Source organism: Anolis sagrei, chromosome 11, assembly GCF_037176765.1.
Source record: "Anolis sagrei isolate rAnoSag1 chromosome 11, rAnoSag1.mat, whole genome shotgun sequence".
NCBI classification, from domain to species: domain Eukaryota; kingdom Metazoa; phylum Chordata; class Lepidosauria; order Squamata; family Dactyloidae; genus Anolis; species Anolis sagrei.
In genome coordinates, this window is record NC_090031.1 from 33110559 (window position 1) to 33126629 (window position 16071).

General features: G+C 44.3%; 1 protein-coding gene across 4 annotated transcripts in view; it reads right to left on the minus strand.

Moving 5' to 3' along the window:
- POR (cytochrome p450 oxidoreductase) overlaps nucleotides 1-16071 on the minus strand; it is a 58032-nt gene that overhangs the window by 9663 nt on the left and 32298 nt on the right. For all 4 annotated transcript variants that reach the window (XM_060756729.2, XM_060756730.2, XM_067472171.1 and 1 more), the window contains 8 exons: nucleotides 14123-14171; nucleotides 12673-12801; nucleotides 12305-12454; nucleotides 7495-7619; nucleotides 5336-5425; nucleotides 5044-5142; nucleotides 3547-3663; nucleotides 3225-3343 (listed from right to left, as the gene is read on the minus strand). In XM_060756729.2, the coding sequence (XP_060612712.1) occupies nucleotides 3225-3343; nucleotides 3547-3663; nucleotides 5044-5142; nucleotides 5336-5425; nucleotides 7495-7619; nucleotides 12305-12454; nucleotides 12673-12801; nucleotides 14123-14171 (878 nt within the window). The remainder of the gene's footprint in view (nucleotides 1-3224; nucleotides 3344-3546; nucleotides 3664-5043; nucleotides 5143-5335; nucleotides 5426-7494; nucleotides 7620-12304; nucleotides 12455-12672; nucleotides 12802-14122; nucleotides 14172-16071) is intronic.

Here is a 16071-nt window from a genome sequence, read left to right on the forward strand (position 1 = left end):
TAATAATAATAATAATAATAATAATAATAAGTGGGTTCGATAGAAATAGGGACAGATAGAAAGCAGACTATATAATCATCATCATCATCATCATCATCATCTATATCAATAATAATACGTGGGTTGGATAGAGATAGGGTCAGAGTCAGAAAATGGATCATATAATAATAATAATAATAATAATAATCTATATCCATAATAATGCGTGAGTTGGATAGAAATAGGGACAGAGTCAGATAGAAAATAGACTTAATAATAATAATAATAATAATAATAATAATAATCTATATCCATAATAATGCGTGAGTTGGATAGAAATAGGGACAGAGTCAGATAGGAAATAGACTTAATAATAATAATAATAATAATAATAATCTATACCCATAAGAATAACCTATATCCATAATAATACATGGGTTGGATAGAAATAGGGACAGAGTCAGATAGGAAATAGACTATATAATAATAATAATAATAATAATAATAATAATAACAACAACAACCTATATCCATAATAATGCGTGAGTTGGATAGAAATAGGGACAGAGTCAGATAGAAAATAGACTTAATAATAATAATAATAATAATAATAATAATAATCTATATCCATAATAATACATGGGTTGGATAGAAATAGGGACAGAGTCAGATAGAAAATAGACTTAATAATAATAATAATAATAATAATAATAATCTATACCCATAAGAATAACCTATATCCATAATAATACATGGGTTGGATAGAAATAGGGACAGAGACAGATAGGAAATAGACTATATAATAATAATAATAATAATAATAATAATAATAATCTATATCCATAGTAATACGGGAGTTGGATAGAAATAGGGATAGAGTCAGATAGAAAATAGACTTAATAATAATAATAATAATAATAATACGTGGGTTGGATACAAATAGGGACAAAGTCAGATAGAAAATAGACTATATAATAATAATAATAATAATAATAATAATAATCTATATCCATAATAATATTTCGGTTGGATACAAATAGGGACAGAGTCAGATAGAAAATAGACTATATAATAATAATAAGTGGGTTGAATAGAAATAGGGACAGAGTAAGATAGAAAATAGACTATATAATAATAATAACCTAGATCCATAATAATACATGGGTTGGATACAAATAGGGACAGAGTAAGATAGAAAATAGACTATATAACAACAACAACAACAATAATAATAATAACAACAATAATCTATACCCATAATAATATGTGGGTTGGATAGAAATAGGGACAGAGTCAGATAGAAAATAGACTTAATAATAATAATAATAATAATAACTAGCTGTGCCCTGCCACGCGTTGCTGTGGCCTATAGTAAAACTTATCAAAGTTGAGGTAGATATCTGGACTATTATGTGTGTGCAGCGGCGGGGGGAATGATGGAGCCTGGGGTTGCGTGTCTGTGTGCGGCGGCGGGGGGAGTGATGGAGCGTGGGGTTGCGTGTGTGTGTGCAGCGGCGGGGGGAGTGATGGAGCATGGGGTTGTGTGTGTGTGTGTGCAGCGGCGGGGGGAGTGGGGTTGCGTGTGTGTGGCGGCAGAGGGAGTGATGGAGCGTGCAGTTGCGTGTGTGTGTGCGGCGGCGGGGGGAGTGATGGAGCGTGGGGTTGCGTGTGTGTGTGGCGGCGGGGGGAATGATGGAGCCTGGGGTTGCGTGTGTGTGTGCGGCGGCGGGGGGAGTGGGGTTGCGTGTGTGTGTGCGGCAGCGGGGGGAGTGATGGAGCGTGGGATTGTGTGTGTGCGGCGGCGGGGGGAGTGATGGAGTGTGGGGTTGCGTGTGTGTGTGCGGCGGCGGGGGGAGTGATGGAGCGTGGGGTTGTGTGTGTGCGTGCGGCAGGGGGTGTGTGTGTGTGGGAAGCGGCGCGGAGGGGCTTGGAGTGGGCATGGCTTCTGCAGAGGGAACGTTGGCTGGAAGGCTGTGTGCGTGCACCAGGGAACCTGCGGCTGGGCACCAATGCGCATGCTCAGTTGTTTTGCCGTTTTGTGAGTGTGTTGTTGTGTTGTTTTTCATTTTGAGTAGATATGTTTGTACCTTGTGGGTTGTGTTATGGGCATGGGAACTTTGGTTAAGTTTCGTTGGTGGGTTTGTGAGTTTTGTTGTTTTGCCGTTTTGTGAGTGTGTTGTTGTGTTGTTTTTCATTTTGGGTAGATATGTTTGTACCTTGTGGGTTGTGTTACGGGCATGGGAATTTTGGTTAAGTTTCGTTGGGTTTTTTTTTTAGTTTTGTTGTTTTGCCGTTTTGTGAGTGTGTTGTTGTGTTGTTTTTCATTTTGCGTAGATATGTTTGTACCTTGTGGGTTGTGTTATGGGCATGGGAATTTTGGTTAAGTTTCGTTGGGGGGTTGTGGAGTTTTGCTGTCCGGTTGAACCAACCTAACAGATTTATATATATAGATAATAATATGTGGGTTGAATAGAAATAGGGACAGAGTCAGATAGAAAATAGACTTAATAATAATAATAATAATAATAATAATAATAATAATATGTGGGTTGAATAGAAATAGGGACAGAGTCAGATAGAAAATAGACTTAATAATAATAATAATAATAATAATAATAATCTATATCCGTAATAATACATGTGTTGAATAGAAATAGGGACAGTCAGATAGAAAATAGACTATATACCAATAATAATAATAATAATAATAATAATAATAATAATAATCTAAATCCATAATAATATGTGAGTTGGATAGAAATAGGGACAGAGTAAGATAGAAAATAGACTATATAATAATAATAATAATAATAATAATAATAATAAGTGGGTTGAATAGAAATACGGACAGAATAAGATAGAAAATAGACATAATAATAATAATTATCTATATCTATAATAATACGTGGGTTGGATAGAAATAGGGACAGCTTCAGATAGAAAATGTACAGTATATAATGCCTATATGATTATATGATAGGAATACTCTATACCAGGCATGGGCAAACTCCAGCTCTCCAGGTGTTTTGGACTTCAACTCTAGAGCAAACTTGCCCAACATAACAAACTTTGAGACCAGATGGAGTGTCAGGAGGTTAACCTGGCAAGATGGGAGTTGTAGTTCACCCACAACCATATGCGTTTGGTACAATTAAAAAAATGACTTTTTCAAATAACCCGGGCAACGTCACGTACCAAAGCTAACAACAACAACAACAAGAATATAGTTTGGTCCTGACACTCACCATCCAGGTTGTTTAGGGAAATGACTGTATCCAAATCAGCGCCCAGGATCTCTCCCAGCTGGTTCACTAGCGAAGTGTCATTGCAGGGGTAGACGGCCACATGGTCCCCGGACTCGTACCTAGAAGATTTCAAAATAATAATAACAATAATAACAATAGCAACAACAGCACTACGCAACAAAATACAGTTTAATAAATTTTTCCCATGTTTGTTTGTTTGTTTGTTTGAATAGAAGCAATTAGGAAATGATATTTGTAACCCAGGAACAAAAATCATGTGACCTAAGTGTAAATCTGGAGTGTTCTCTGCTGCCACACTTACCTGATTTTGGACCCGGTGATGTCCACCTCGAGGTGCATGAGGTGCCGCTCCCCACCTTGGTTCAGCTTCCGGTTCACCATCACAGGAGCCAAGAAGGGGTTTTTGGCATCGAACGGCCTGGAAAGAAACCAAAAACGCTTGAAGCAGAGGCTGGATGGCCATCTGTCCAGAGGGCTTTGATTGTGTCTTTCTTCCTGGCAGAAGGAGGTTGGACTGGGGGTCCCTTCCAACTCTAGGATCCCATTGGTCTACAACCCTATTTCTCCATTAAGCTTCTGATGCCTATGAGGATGGATGTCCATCTGCTGGGAGGGTTTTGATTGTGTCTTCCTTCATGGCAGAAGGAAATTGGACTGAATGGCCCTTGGGGGTCTAGAATCCTATTGGTCTACAGCCCTATTTCTCCATTAACCTTCTGATGCCTATGAGGCTGGATGTCCATCTGCTGGGAGGGTTTTGATTGTGCCCTGGCAGAAGGAGGTTGGACTGGATGGCCCTTGGGGATCTCTTCCAACTCTAGAATCCTATTGGTCAACAGCCCTATTTCTCCATTAACCTTCTGATGTCTACGAGGATGGATATCCATCTGCTGGGAGGGTTTTGATTGTGTCTTCTTTCCTGGCAGAAGGAGGTTGGACTGGATGACTCTTGGGGGTCTAGAATCCTATTGGTCTACAGCCCTATTTCTCCATTAAGCTTCTGATGTCTATGAGGATGGATGTCCATCTGCTGGGAGGGTTTTGATTGTGTCTTCCTTCCTGGAAAAGGAGGTTGGACTGGATGGCCCTTGGGGGTCTAGAACCCTATTGGTCTAGAGCCCTATTTCTCCATTAAGCGTCTGATGTGTATGAGGATGGATGTCCATCTGCTGGGAGGGTTTTGATTGTGTCCTGGCAGAAGGAGGTTGGACTGGATGGCCCTTGGGGGTCTCTTCCTACTCTAGAATCCTATTAGTATACAGCCCCATTTCTCCATTAAGCGTCTGATGTCCATGAGGATGGATGGCCATCTGCTGGGAGGGTTTTGATGGTGACCCCTTGAGGTCTCTTTGAACTAAGATTCTATTTTAGTTCGCAGCCCTTCCAAACGAGACTTGTTTTAATAGATATGATTCCCTAGAGCAGTATGGACACAAAGTATGTCTTAGTGGAGAAGTCCACCTTCTGGAGGCCAAATAATAATAATAATAATAATAATAATAATAAATTAATATGTATATCCTGCTTTTCTCCCTCACGGGACCCAAAGCAGCTTACAACATATTAACATTATGTAAACAACCATCCAAATAAGTATAAAACAGCATAAAATAACATTTTAAACCCACAATAATATACATTCACATTCTTCTAGCCTCATGTCAGATCATATTACACTTTGTCCCAGTCCAAAATGGTCCCATTTGAATGAGGGGTGCATTTTTGGGATACTTTGGGGGATCCTTGAGCCCTAAATGGCGCATGTTGCGCATGATCCTGCCCGTATGTCTTCACTTACGGTTTCTGGTTCTCGAAACTCTTCAGCCGGCCCATCTCCCCGGTGTAAACCTTGTTTGCGTTGATGTCCGTGTGGACGACCAGCTCGTATTGGCGTATGCTGCAGGAGGAGAACGGAGAAGGAGGCTGACGTAAGGAAGAGGGAGCAAGGCTTGTTTTCCGCTGCTTTGGAATCTGGGGGTGGGCTAGATGGCCCTTGGAGTCTCTTCCACCTCTAGGGTTCTAGGCTGCCCTTGCAAAACCCATCCCAGCTCCAAGCCCATGCATCCCAACGTCCACATGCACGTACTGACCTGGATTCGTCTCCCGTCGCCTCCACGCCAAAGTGTTCGCAGACGGCCGGCCAGAACTGTTCCCGCCACGTGATGAAGTCTTCCTCCAGGCTGTTTGGGAGGGAAAGCAACACAAAAGCAAGTTATCAAGACCCCCAAACAAAATCCTTCCGCGTTGCTTTGGAACACACTACTTTGATTTGGTAGTTCGGTAGCTCCAAAACCCGTGAAGGCTTTCCTGACTGATGTGAAGAAGCATCAGAAGCATCTATAGAGTTAGTCTGGAAATCTGGGGATTCAGACAAACCTCAGAAGGAGAAAGGTAGGCCTCACAGTCTGAGGCAAACCTCGGAGGGAGAAAGGCCTCAGTCTGAGAGAAGGCCTCACAGTGTGAGGCAGGCCTTAGTCTGTGAAAGAAAGCTTCACAGCGTCAGGTAGGCCTTAGTCTGTGAGAGAAAGCCTCACAGTGTGAGGTAGGCCTCACAGTCTGAGGCAAACCTCGGAGGGAGAAAGGTCTCAGTCTGAGAGAAGGCCTCACAATGTCAGGCAGGTCTTAGGCTGTGAGAGAAAGCTTCACAGTGTGAGGTAGGCTTTAGTCTGTGAGAAAAGCCTCTGTGTGAGGAAGGCTTCATAGTCAGAGGCAAACCTCAGAGGGAGAAAGGTCTCAGTCTAAGAGAAAGCTTCACAGTGTGAGGTAGGCCTTAGTCTGTGAGAGAAAGCTTCACAGTGTCAGGTAGGCCTTCATCTGTGAGAGAAAGTTTCACAGTTTGAGCTAGGTCTCACAGTCTGAGGCACACCTCGGAGAAAGAGAGGTCTCAGTCTGAGAGAAGGCCTCACAGTGTGAGGCAGGCCTTAGTCTGTGAGAGAAAGTTTCACAGTGTCAGGTAGGCCTTAGTCTGTGAGAGAAAGCTTCACAGTGTCAGGTAGGCCTTAGTCTGTGAGAGAAAGTCTCACAGTTTGAGCTAGGTCTCACAGTCTGAGGCACACATTGGAGGAAGAGAGGTCTCAGTCTGAGAGAAGGCCTCACAGTGTGAGGTAGGCCTTAGTCTGTGAGAGAAAGTTTCACAGTGTCAGGTAAGCCTTAGTCTGTGAGAGAAAGCCTCAAAGTGTGAGGTAGGCCTCACAGTCTGAGGCAAACCTCAGAGGGATAAAGGTCTCAGTCTGAGGGAAGGCCTCACAGTGTAAGGCAGGCCTTAGTCTGTGAGAGAAAGCTTCACAGTGTGAGGTAGACCTTAGTCTGTGAGAGAAGGCCTCGCAATGTGAGGCAGGCCTCACAGTCTGAGGCAAACCTCGGAGGGAGAAAGGTCTCAGTCTGAGAGAAGGCCTCACAGTGTAAGGCAGGCCTTAGTCTGTGAGAGAAAGCTTCACAGTGTGAGGTAGACCTTAGTCTGTGAGAGAAGGCTCTGTGTGAGGTAGGCTTCCTAGTCCAAAGCAAACCTCGGAGGGAGAAAGGTCTCAGTCTAAGAGAAAGCTTTACAGTGTGAAGTAGGCCTTAGTCTGTAAGAGAAGCCTCTGCGTGAGGCAGGCCTTAGTCTGTGAGAGAAGGCCTCGCAATGTGAGGCAGGCCTCACAGTCTGGGGCAAACCTCAGAGGAAGAAAGGTCTCAGTCTGAGAGAAGGCCTCACATTGTGAGGTAGGCCTTCATTTGTGAGGTAGGCCTCACAGTCTGAGGGAGAAAGGTCTCAGTCTGAGAGAACACCTCACAGTGCGAGGTAGGCCTTTGTCTGTGAGATAACGCCTCAGTCTGTGTGAGGAGGCTTCTCTGTAGGCCTCTGTGTTAGTTTACCCCAGTGAGAGTTCGCTGTCAGTCTGAGATAAACCTCAGTGGGAGAACAGATCTCAGTGGTAGTAGGCCTCACTGTGGGGGAAAGGCCTTAGAGTGTGAGGAAGGCCTCATTATGAGAAAGCCTCATGTGTGAAGCTCCAGTGTGAAGGTCGAACTATTTCTGTGTTATGGAAACCTTGTTCTTGTAAATATTGCAACCATATTATTTTACTACAAAGAAAAGCCTCCTATGGATAACATTGGTCTGTGTGTTGTTGTTCTTTTTCACGTTGGGCTCCTGGTGCTGGGTCACGCTGCTGCTACTTTAATGGGGAAGATCTTTTGTCACTAAGCCCACTCGCCCAACTGTTATGTTTATTTATACTCCAGGAGAAAACTGAATGGGGCCACTCACTTGCCATCGTCGTCACCCAAGCCGAGCTCGAAGATCCGCTGGGCTCCCAACTCCTCCATCCGCTTGTCCACGTACTTCCCCATAGCGTTGAAGTGTTCGTAGGTCTTGTTCCCGAGCCCAAAGACCTGAATGACAGTGAGAAGAGGAGAAGCCATTCAGGAGGCTGAGCCCAAAGAATCAAAACTCAGGACCAAGTTCCCTCCTGCTGGGATGCTCCGAAGAAAAAGGTTTGAGAGATGGGAAGGGAAGGAAGGAAGGAAGGAAGGAAGGAGGGAAAGGTGGAAGGGTTTGGGGGATGGGAAGGAAAGGAAGGAAAAGGAAGGAAGGCGAAGAAAGGAAGGAAAAAGAAAAAGGAAGAATAGAAAGATAGAAAGGAGAAAAAGTATAGGAGATGGGAAGGAAAGGGAGAAAGAAGAAAAGAAAAGGAAGAAAGGAAGGAGAAAGAAAAAGGAGGAACGGAAGGAGGGAAAGGAGAAGGTGTGAAATGGGAAGGGAAGGAAGAAAAAAAAGGAAGGAGAAAGAAAAATGAGGAATAGAAGGAGGGAAAGTAGAAAAGGTTTGGGAGATGGGAAGGAAAGGAAGAAAGAAAGTAGAAAGAAAAAAGGGGGAAAGGAAGGAGGGAAAGGAGAAAAGGTATGAGATGGGAAGGGAAGGAAGAAAAAGAAAGGAAGGAGAAAGAAAAGGGGGGAAAGGAAGGAGAGAAAAGAGAAAAGGTATGAGAGATGGGAAGGAAAGGAAGAAAAAGAAGAGGAAGGAAGGAAGGAAGGAAGGAAGGAAGGAAGGAGAAAGAAGGAGGGAAAGTAGAAAAGATTTGGGAGATGGGAAGAAAAGGAAGAAAGAAGAAAGAAAGGAGAAAGAAAAAGGGGAAAGGAAGGAGGGAAAGGAGAAAAGGTCTGAGAGGGGAATGAAAGGAAGAAAAAGAAAGGAAGGAGAAAGAAAAAGGAGGAACAAAAGGAGGGAAAAGAGAAAAGGTATGAGAGAAGGGAAGGAAGGGAAGAAAGAAGAAGGGAAGAGAAAGGAAGGAAGGAGAAAGAAAAAGGAGGAATGGAAGGAGGGAAAGGAGAAAAGGTCTGAGAGAAGGAAATGAAAGGAAGAAAAAGAAAAGAAGAGGGAGGGAGAAAGGAAGGAGGGAGAAAGGAAAAGGAGGAAAGGAAGGAGGGAAAGAAGAAAAGGCACGAGAGATGGGAAGGAAAGGAAGAAAAAAAGGAAGAGGAAAAGAAGGAGGGAAAGGTGAAAATGTATGAAACATGGGAAGGAAAGGGGGAAAAGAAAGGAAGAGGAAGAGGGGAAGGAAGGAGGGAAAGGAGAAAAGATTTGGGAGATGGGAAGAAAAGGAAGAAAGAAGAAAGGAGAAATAAAAGGGGAAACGAAGGAGGGAAAGGAGAAAAGGTCTGAGAGGGGAATGAAAGGAAGAAAAAGGAAGGAGAAAGAAAAAGGAGGAACAAAAGGAGGGAAAAGAGAAAAGATATGAGAGAAGGGAAGGAAGGGAAGAAAGAAGAAGGGAAGAGAAAGGAAGGAAGGAGAAAGAAAAAGGAGGCGTGGAAGGAGGGAAAGGAGAAAAGGTCTGAGAGAAGGAAATGAAAGGGAAAAAAAGAAAAGAAGAGGGAGGGAGAAAGGAAGGAGGGAGAAAGGAAAAGGAGGAAAGGAAGGAGGGAAAGAAGAAAAGGCACGAGAGATGGGAAGGAAAGGAAGAAAAAAAGGAAGAGGGAAAGAAGGAGGGAAAGGAGAAAATGTATGAAACATGGGAAGGAAAGGGGGGAAAAGAAAGGAAGAGGAAGAAAGGAAGGAGGGAAAGGAGAAAAGGTATTAGAGATGGGAAGGAAAGGAAGAAAAAAAGAAAGAGGAAAAGAAGGAGAGGAGGGAAGGTGTATGCAGAAAGTGAGGGAAGGAGAAAATAAAGGAAGAATAGAGAGGGAGAAGGTTCATAAGGGAAAGGGAGAAAGAAAGGAAACTTGCAAGGAGAGCTTGCCCACGATTGCCACAGCATTACCAACGGAGACACTCTTTTCTAAGAGCTGGAGAATGGGGAAAACAGGCAGGCAATGGTTCCAATGCCACATGGGCAACACTGGGGATAAACACTAGTAGAAGATAGCCGTATGGATATATGAAGCATCGTAGATCCTAATCACAGGATCCTGACACATAGGGAAGCGGTTGGGATGTTTGGAGACCTTCAGGAAGTTGGGATGGAACCCCAAAAGGGTTTAATTTGTGTGCCCTAATTGGACAAAGCGAGCCGCCTCTGCGCCGGAGACGTGCCTCCTTCAGTTTGGTCCTGAGAGCCGGCCAAGCTTCTCCTCGCCTCATTACTCCCGCCAATTAAGAACTGAAGCACCGCAAAAGAGCGACTAAATTGGGACCGAGACGGATGGAGACCCAATTAGCCGACCCTCGGCCCGCTAAGGAGCCCATCTGCGTCTATAAATACACGCATTGTTTCCTCGGTGACGCACGCACTCCGAAGCAGACATGGGTCTCGGGCAGTTTTCCCAATCCCCGAGCCTGGGAAAAGGAACTTCCCCAAAAGACGGCTGGAGGGGCGGCTCCTGTGGGTAGTAACCCTCCCGCAAAGTAACTTGTTTTTGCAAGCCCGGCATTCCTTCCTAAGTGCTTGCAGATTGTCTCTTTCGTGATCTGCTCCAGAATCTTTCGATGTCAGGATGACATTGTTTTGGTCCCCTTTCCCCCCATATTTTGAAGATAGGGACAACACTGGCCTTCTTCCAATCTGATGGGGTTTCCAGGAATTCTCAAAAAAGGATTGCTCCGAAGAGATTTCCACCACTTCTTTTAATATCCTTGGATGGAGTTTTCCTAATCTTGGAGACTCGAATCTGTTTGGAGTAGCCAGGTATTCCTGCGCTGCCTCTTTTACCTATTCTGTGCCGCGTTTCCCCATCTGCACCCTCTGTAGGAGTCCCGGTGGCCCTATGGGTTAAACCCTGAAGACCGACAGGTCAGAGGCTCAAATCTGGGGAGAGCACGGGTGAGCTCCCTCTGTCAGCTCCAGCTCCCCATGCACGGACATGAGAGAAGCCTCCCACAAGGATGGACAAACATCAAATATCCGGGTAACGTTTCCCGGGCAACGTCCTTGCAGACCGCCAATGCTCTCAACACCAGAAACGACTTGCAGTTTCTCAAGTCGCTCCTGACACGAAAAAAACAAAATCCTTCGCTTCATAATCTGGCCTTCAAAGACGTGAACCCATTTGGAGTGACTCAACGTTCCTGTGCTGACCCTTTACCTATTCTCCCCGACTGTATCACTTGCTCTACTATCTCCAAGTTGAGCGTGTCATGGGATTTGCTGGTACATGAAGTGATTTATAGTTTCCAAATCACGACCTCCCCGAAACGCTGCAAACTGGGTAGCAAATGTCACTCACACTGAGTCACGCAGGAGAGAGAAAGATGGATTCCTTCATCCTCCTTAGATAACCTCCCTGAACCATTGCAAGCTGGATAGCAAGTGTCAATCACACTGAGACATGTGCTTTTCACCTTAAGAACAGACAATTACCTGGGAAAGAATCCCACGGGAGCATTGCAGCGCACCCAAATACCTGGGAGTCACTCTGGACCGTGCTCTGACCTATGAGAAGTACTGCCTGAATATCAAGGAAAAAGTGGGTGTAGAAACAATATCATACAAAAGCTGACTGGCACAACCTGGGGATCACAACCAGACACAGTGAAGACATCTGCCCTTGCACTATGCTACTCTGCTGCTGAGTATGTATGCCCAGTGTGGAACACATCTCACCACGCTAAAACAGTGGATGTGGCTCTTAATGAGACATGCCGCATTATCACGGGGTGTCTGTGCCCTACACCACTGGAGAAATTACACTGCTTAGCTGGTATTGCACCACCTGACATCCGCCGAGAAGTAGCAGCCAATAGTGAAAGGACCAAGGCAGAGACATCTCCAGCCCATCCTCTGTTTGGGTATCAGCCAGCACCTCAATGACTTAAATCAAGAAATAGTTTTCTAAGATCTACAGAGACATTCGCTGGAACACCTCAGCAAGCGAGAGTCCAAAAGTGGCAGGCTCAAACCCAGAATCTGATACCAAATGGGAGACTCCCCCCTGGGCACACAGAAAACGGGGCGACTTGGAAGGCACTGAACAGACTGTGCTCTGGCACCATGAAATGCAGAGCCAACCTTCAGAAATGGGGCCACAAAGTGGAATCCACGACATGCGAGTGTGGAGAGGAGCAAACCACTGACCACCTGCTGCAATGCACCCTGAGCCCTGCCACATGCACCAGGGAGGACCTTCTTGCAGCAACACCAGAGGCACTCCAAGTGGCCAGATACTGGTCAAAGGACATTTAATCCACTACCAAACTCACACATTTTGTATTTTGTCTGTTTGTTTGCTTTGTTCTGTTAGAAATGTAATATAATTGACTGGTTGCCCTGACACGACAAATAACTGGCTGATGCGACCCCTTTGCAATAACCCTCACATGGTTATGACTCAGCCATTACCACATTCCCTTAGGTATTGCATCATGACATTCAGTCACTACCAAGGTGCTACCAACCAACCACGTTCATCAAATAGTGTTTTTCTCCAGGATTAGAAATGCTTTGCCATTTCTATCTAACAGAGCACTGTTTGACTCCCAAGCTACAGCAGAAATTTTTGATTTGGAAGGATTTGCCACGGATCTGTAGTTGGGGAGATACTAGGCCTCTCCACCAAGGAACTCCAAAACAACCAATCCCAACAGCTTAAAGTGGTGATCTAACCAGTCCCAGGAATGAATTGGGAGAGGGGAGGAAAGGACTCACCGCGAACTTGAGGCCGGACAGATCGGCGTCCGTCTCCTGCAGCCAGTCGTAGAAGTCCTGGGCGTTGTCCGTGGGGTCTCCCTCGCCGTAGGTGGCCATGCAGAAGACCGCCAGGGATTTGTCGATCTCGGGGAGGCGGTTCAGGTCAGACTGCGGGAAGAAAAGAACAAACGTCAAGGCTGTGAAGTCCCAGCGGAAGTGAGAAACAGAGCAGAAGCATACCATACAGTCCAAACAGATCACTTAGTAAGTCCTCTCTAGGCATTACTAGGTCCTCCAATGTGATTCATACAGGTCTCAGTCTGACAGTCAGAGGGAGAAAGGTCTCAGTCTGTACAAACCGAAATGAGAAATAATGGGGAATGTACCAAGTTGTACTCCTCGGGGTCAGCAGACATGCCCCGCATCCCGTAGCGATGGGCGTCCTTGGCGAGGCGGTTGGCGAACTCCTCGGCCGTCCCTGTCTGGGAGCCGTAGAAGACGACGATGTTTTTCCCCTGGGAAGGAAACATCAAAGGCAACCGAGTGAGACCCTCAAAAGCCTGGTTCGAATGGAACGCCGTTACCTTCCCGCCGGAGGCTCCTTACAGAATTTTACCCTATTATTATTATTATTATTTATTATTACAATAATAGAGTAAAATAATAAGTATAATAATAATAATAATAAAGTAAAATAAAGGAAATGCAATAACAGTAATAATAGAGTAGAGTAACAAATGTAATAATAGAGTAAAACAATAAATGCAATAATAAAGTAAAATAATAAATGCAATAATAATCAAAAATAGTGTAAAATAATGTAATAATAATTACAGTATTTTACTCTATTATTATTATTACATTTTGAGGACTGTAAATGATAATAAGTAAAGGTTTCCCCTTGATATTAAGTCTAGTTGAAGCTGACTCTGGTGCTCATCTCCATTTCTAAGCTGAAGAGCCGGTGTTGTCCGTAGACACCTCCAAAGTCATGTGGCCAGCATGACTGCATGGAGCGCCATTACCTTCCCGCAGAAGTGATACCTATTGATCTACTCACATTTGCATGTTTTTGAACTGCTAGGTTGGCAGAAGCTAGGGCTGACAGCGGGAGCTCACCCCACTCCCTGGATTCGAACCGCCAACCTAAGTCTAGCTGTGTCCGACTCTGGGACTCTGGTGCTCATCTCCATTTCTAAGCCGAAGAGCCGGCGTTGTCCGTAGACACCTCCAAGGTCATGTGGCCAGCATGACTGCATGGAGCGCCATTACCTTCCTGCAGAAGTGATACCTATCGATCTACTCACATTTGCATGTTTTTGAACTGCTATGTTGGCAGAAGCTGGGGCTAACAGCAGGCGCTCACCCCACTCCCTGGAATCAAACCGCCAACCATTCAGCAGCTCAGCGGTTTAACCCACACCCGGGTTGGAGTGATAATAAATACTGTAAGTTAATACTTTTTCTTTGTGTCAGGAGCAACTTGAGAAACTGCAATTCGCTTCTGGTGTGAGAGAATGGGCTGTCTGCAAGGACATTGCCCAGGGGATGTCGCCTGGATGTTTTGATGTTGTACCATCCTTGTGGGAGGCTTCTCGCATGTCCCCGCATGGGGAGCTGGAGCTGACAGAGGGAGCTCAACCCACTCTCCCTGGATTTGAACCTCCAACCTGTTGGGCTTCGGTCCTGCCAGGACAAGGGTTTAACCCATTGCGCCACTGGGGGCTCCAATTAATAAATATAATAATAATACTAATAACAGTACTATAATAATAATAATAATAACAATAATAATAATAATAATAATTAATGCACCGCTGCTTTCTCCAAACTTACCGTCTTTTTCATTTTCTCAATGAAGCTGCTGTCGTTCGTCGTCTGCCCTCTAAAAGAGAGACAAAAAAGAGAAGCGTTGGGCTCTGAACCAGAAGATGGATGGCCATCTGTTAGGAGGGTTTGGGTTGTGTCTTCAAAGATGAGATATTGGGGGGGGGGGGGGTGTGTGAATGTGTTGATAAGAGTCCAAATGAAAGGGATAATCCTGCTCTGGAAGAAGATTATGTAGGAAGACTGGATTGGCTTGGCTGCTGCGTCTCTAACATGTCCCATCATCCCCCAACATTGAACGCACGGGAGATAAAGGCAGCTGCAAGGCCATTCAATGCTAATCAAACCAGACAATGGCAACATTCACACTTGCCTCCAACAGACAAGCGGTCTTTCTCCCACCCTGGACATTATCATTCCATATAGGGTGCCTCCAAGCCACAAAGGCCAGGCTACCTCTATGAAGACGCCCTCCCTGATTGACTTTGCAGCTGCAAAGCCATTCGATGCTAATCAAGCCGGCCAATGGCAACGTTTACACTTGCATCCAACAGACAAGCGGCCTTTCTCCCACCCTGGACATCATTCCACATGGGGTGCCTCCAAGCCACAAATGCCAGGCTACCTCTATGAAGACGCCCTCCCTGATTGACTTTGCAGCTGCAAGGCCATTCAATGCTACTCATGCTGGCCAATTTGACTTTGCAGCTGCAAAGCCATTCAATGCTAATCAAGCCAGCCAATGGCAACATCTACACTTGCCTCCAACAGACAAGCGGTCTTTCTCCCACCCTGGACATCATTCCACATAGAGTGCCTCCAAGCCACAAAGGCTTGGTGATCTAACCAAACTTGGTACACAGTTCTCCCATGACCAACAGAAAATACTGGAAGGGTTTGGTGGGCAGTGTCCTTTGGTTTTGGAGTTGTAGTTCACCTCCATCCAGAGAGCACTGTGGACTCAAACAATGATGGATCTGGACCAAACTCTACACGAATACTCAATATGCCCAAATGTGAACACTGGTGGAGTTTGGGGAAAATAGAATCTTGACATTTGGGAGTTGTAGTTGCTGGGATTTATAGTTTACCTACAATCAGAGAGCATTCTGAATCCCACCAACGAGAGAATTGGGCCAAACCTCCCACACAGAACCCCCATGTGGGCCACAGCAATGCGTGGCAGGGGACAGCTAGTCTATATAAATAAAAATGTAATCTTTGTTTGTTTGTGGGATTAACATAACTCAAAAACCACTGGACGAATGGACACCAAATTTGGACACAAGACACCTCTCAGGCCAACAAGTGACCATCACTCGCAAAAACATTGAAAAACACAGCGGAAGAGACTTACAAAGCCAAAAAAATAAAAATGACATTACAACGCATGCACAAAACCACATAGATACAGGCAAACACACATATATTTATTTGTTATTTATTTTATTTACAGTATCCATATACCACCTTTGTCACTCCTACATATACACCCAATCTGTGTATATGTATTTTGTGTAATTATATATGTGTATATATACCCCAGAGTATGTATACACATATATAAATACACAAAATACATATACACAGATTGGGTCACAGCAACGTGTGGCAGGGTTCGTCTAGTAGTATAAAATAATAATAATAATAATAATAATAATATAATTTGTTATAATAATAATAATAATAATAATAATTTATTTTATTTACTGTATTCATATACCACCTTTGTCACCCCTACATATACACCCAATCTGAGTGTATATGTATTTTGTGTATTTATATATGTGATATATACCCCTGAGTATATATATATACACAATACACAAAATACTTATACACAGATTGGGCCACAGCAACGTGTGGCAGGGTTCGTCTAGTAGTATAAAATAATAATAATAATAATAATGTAATAATATAATAATTTGTTATAATAATAATAATAATAAATTATTAAT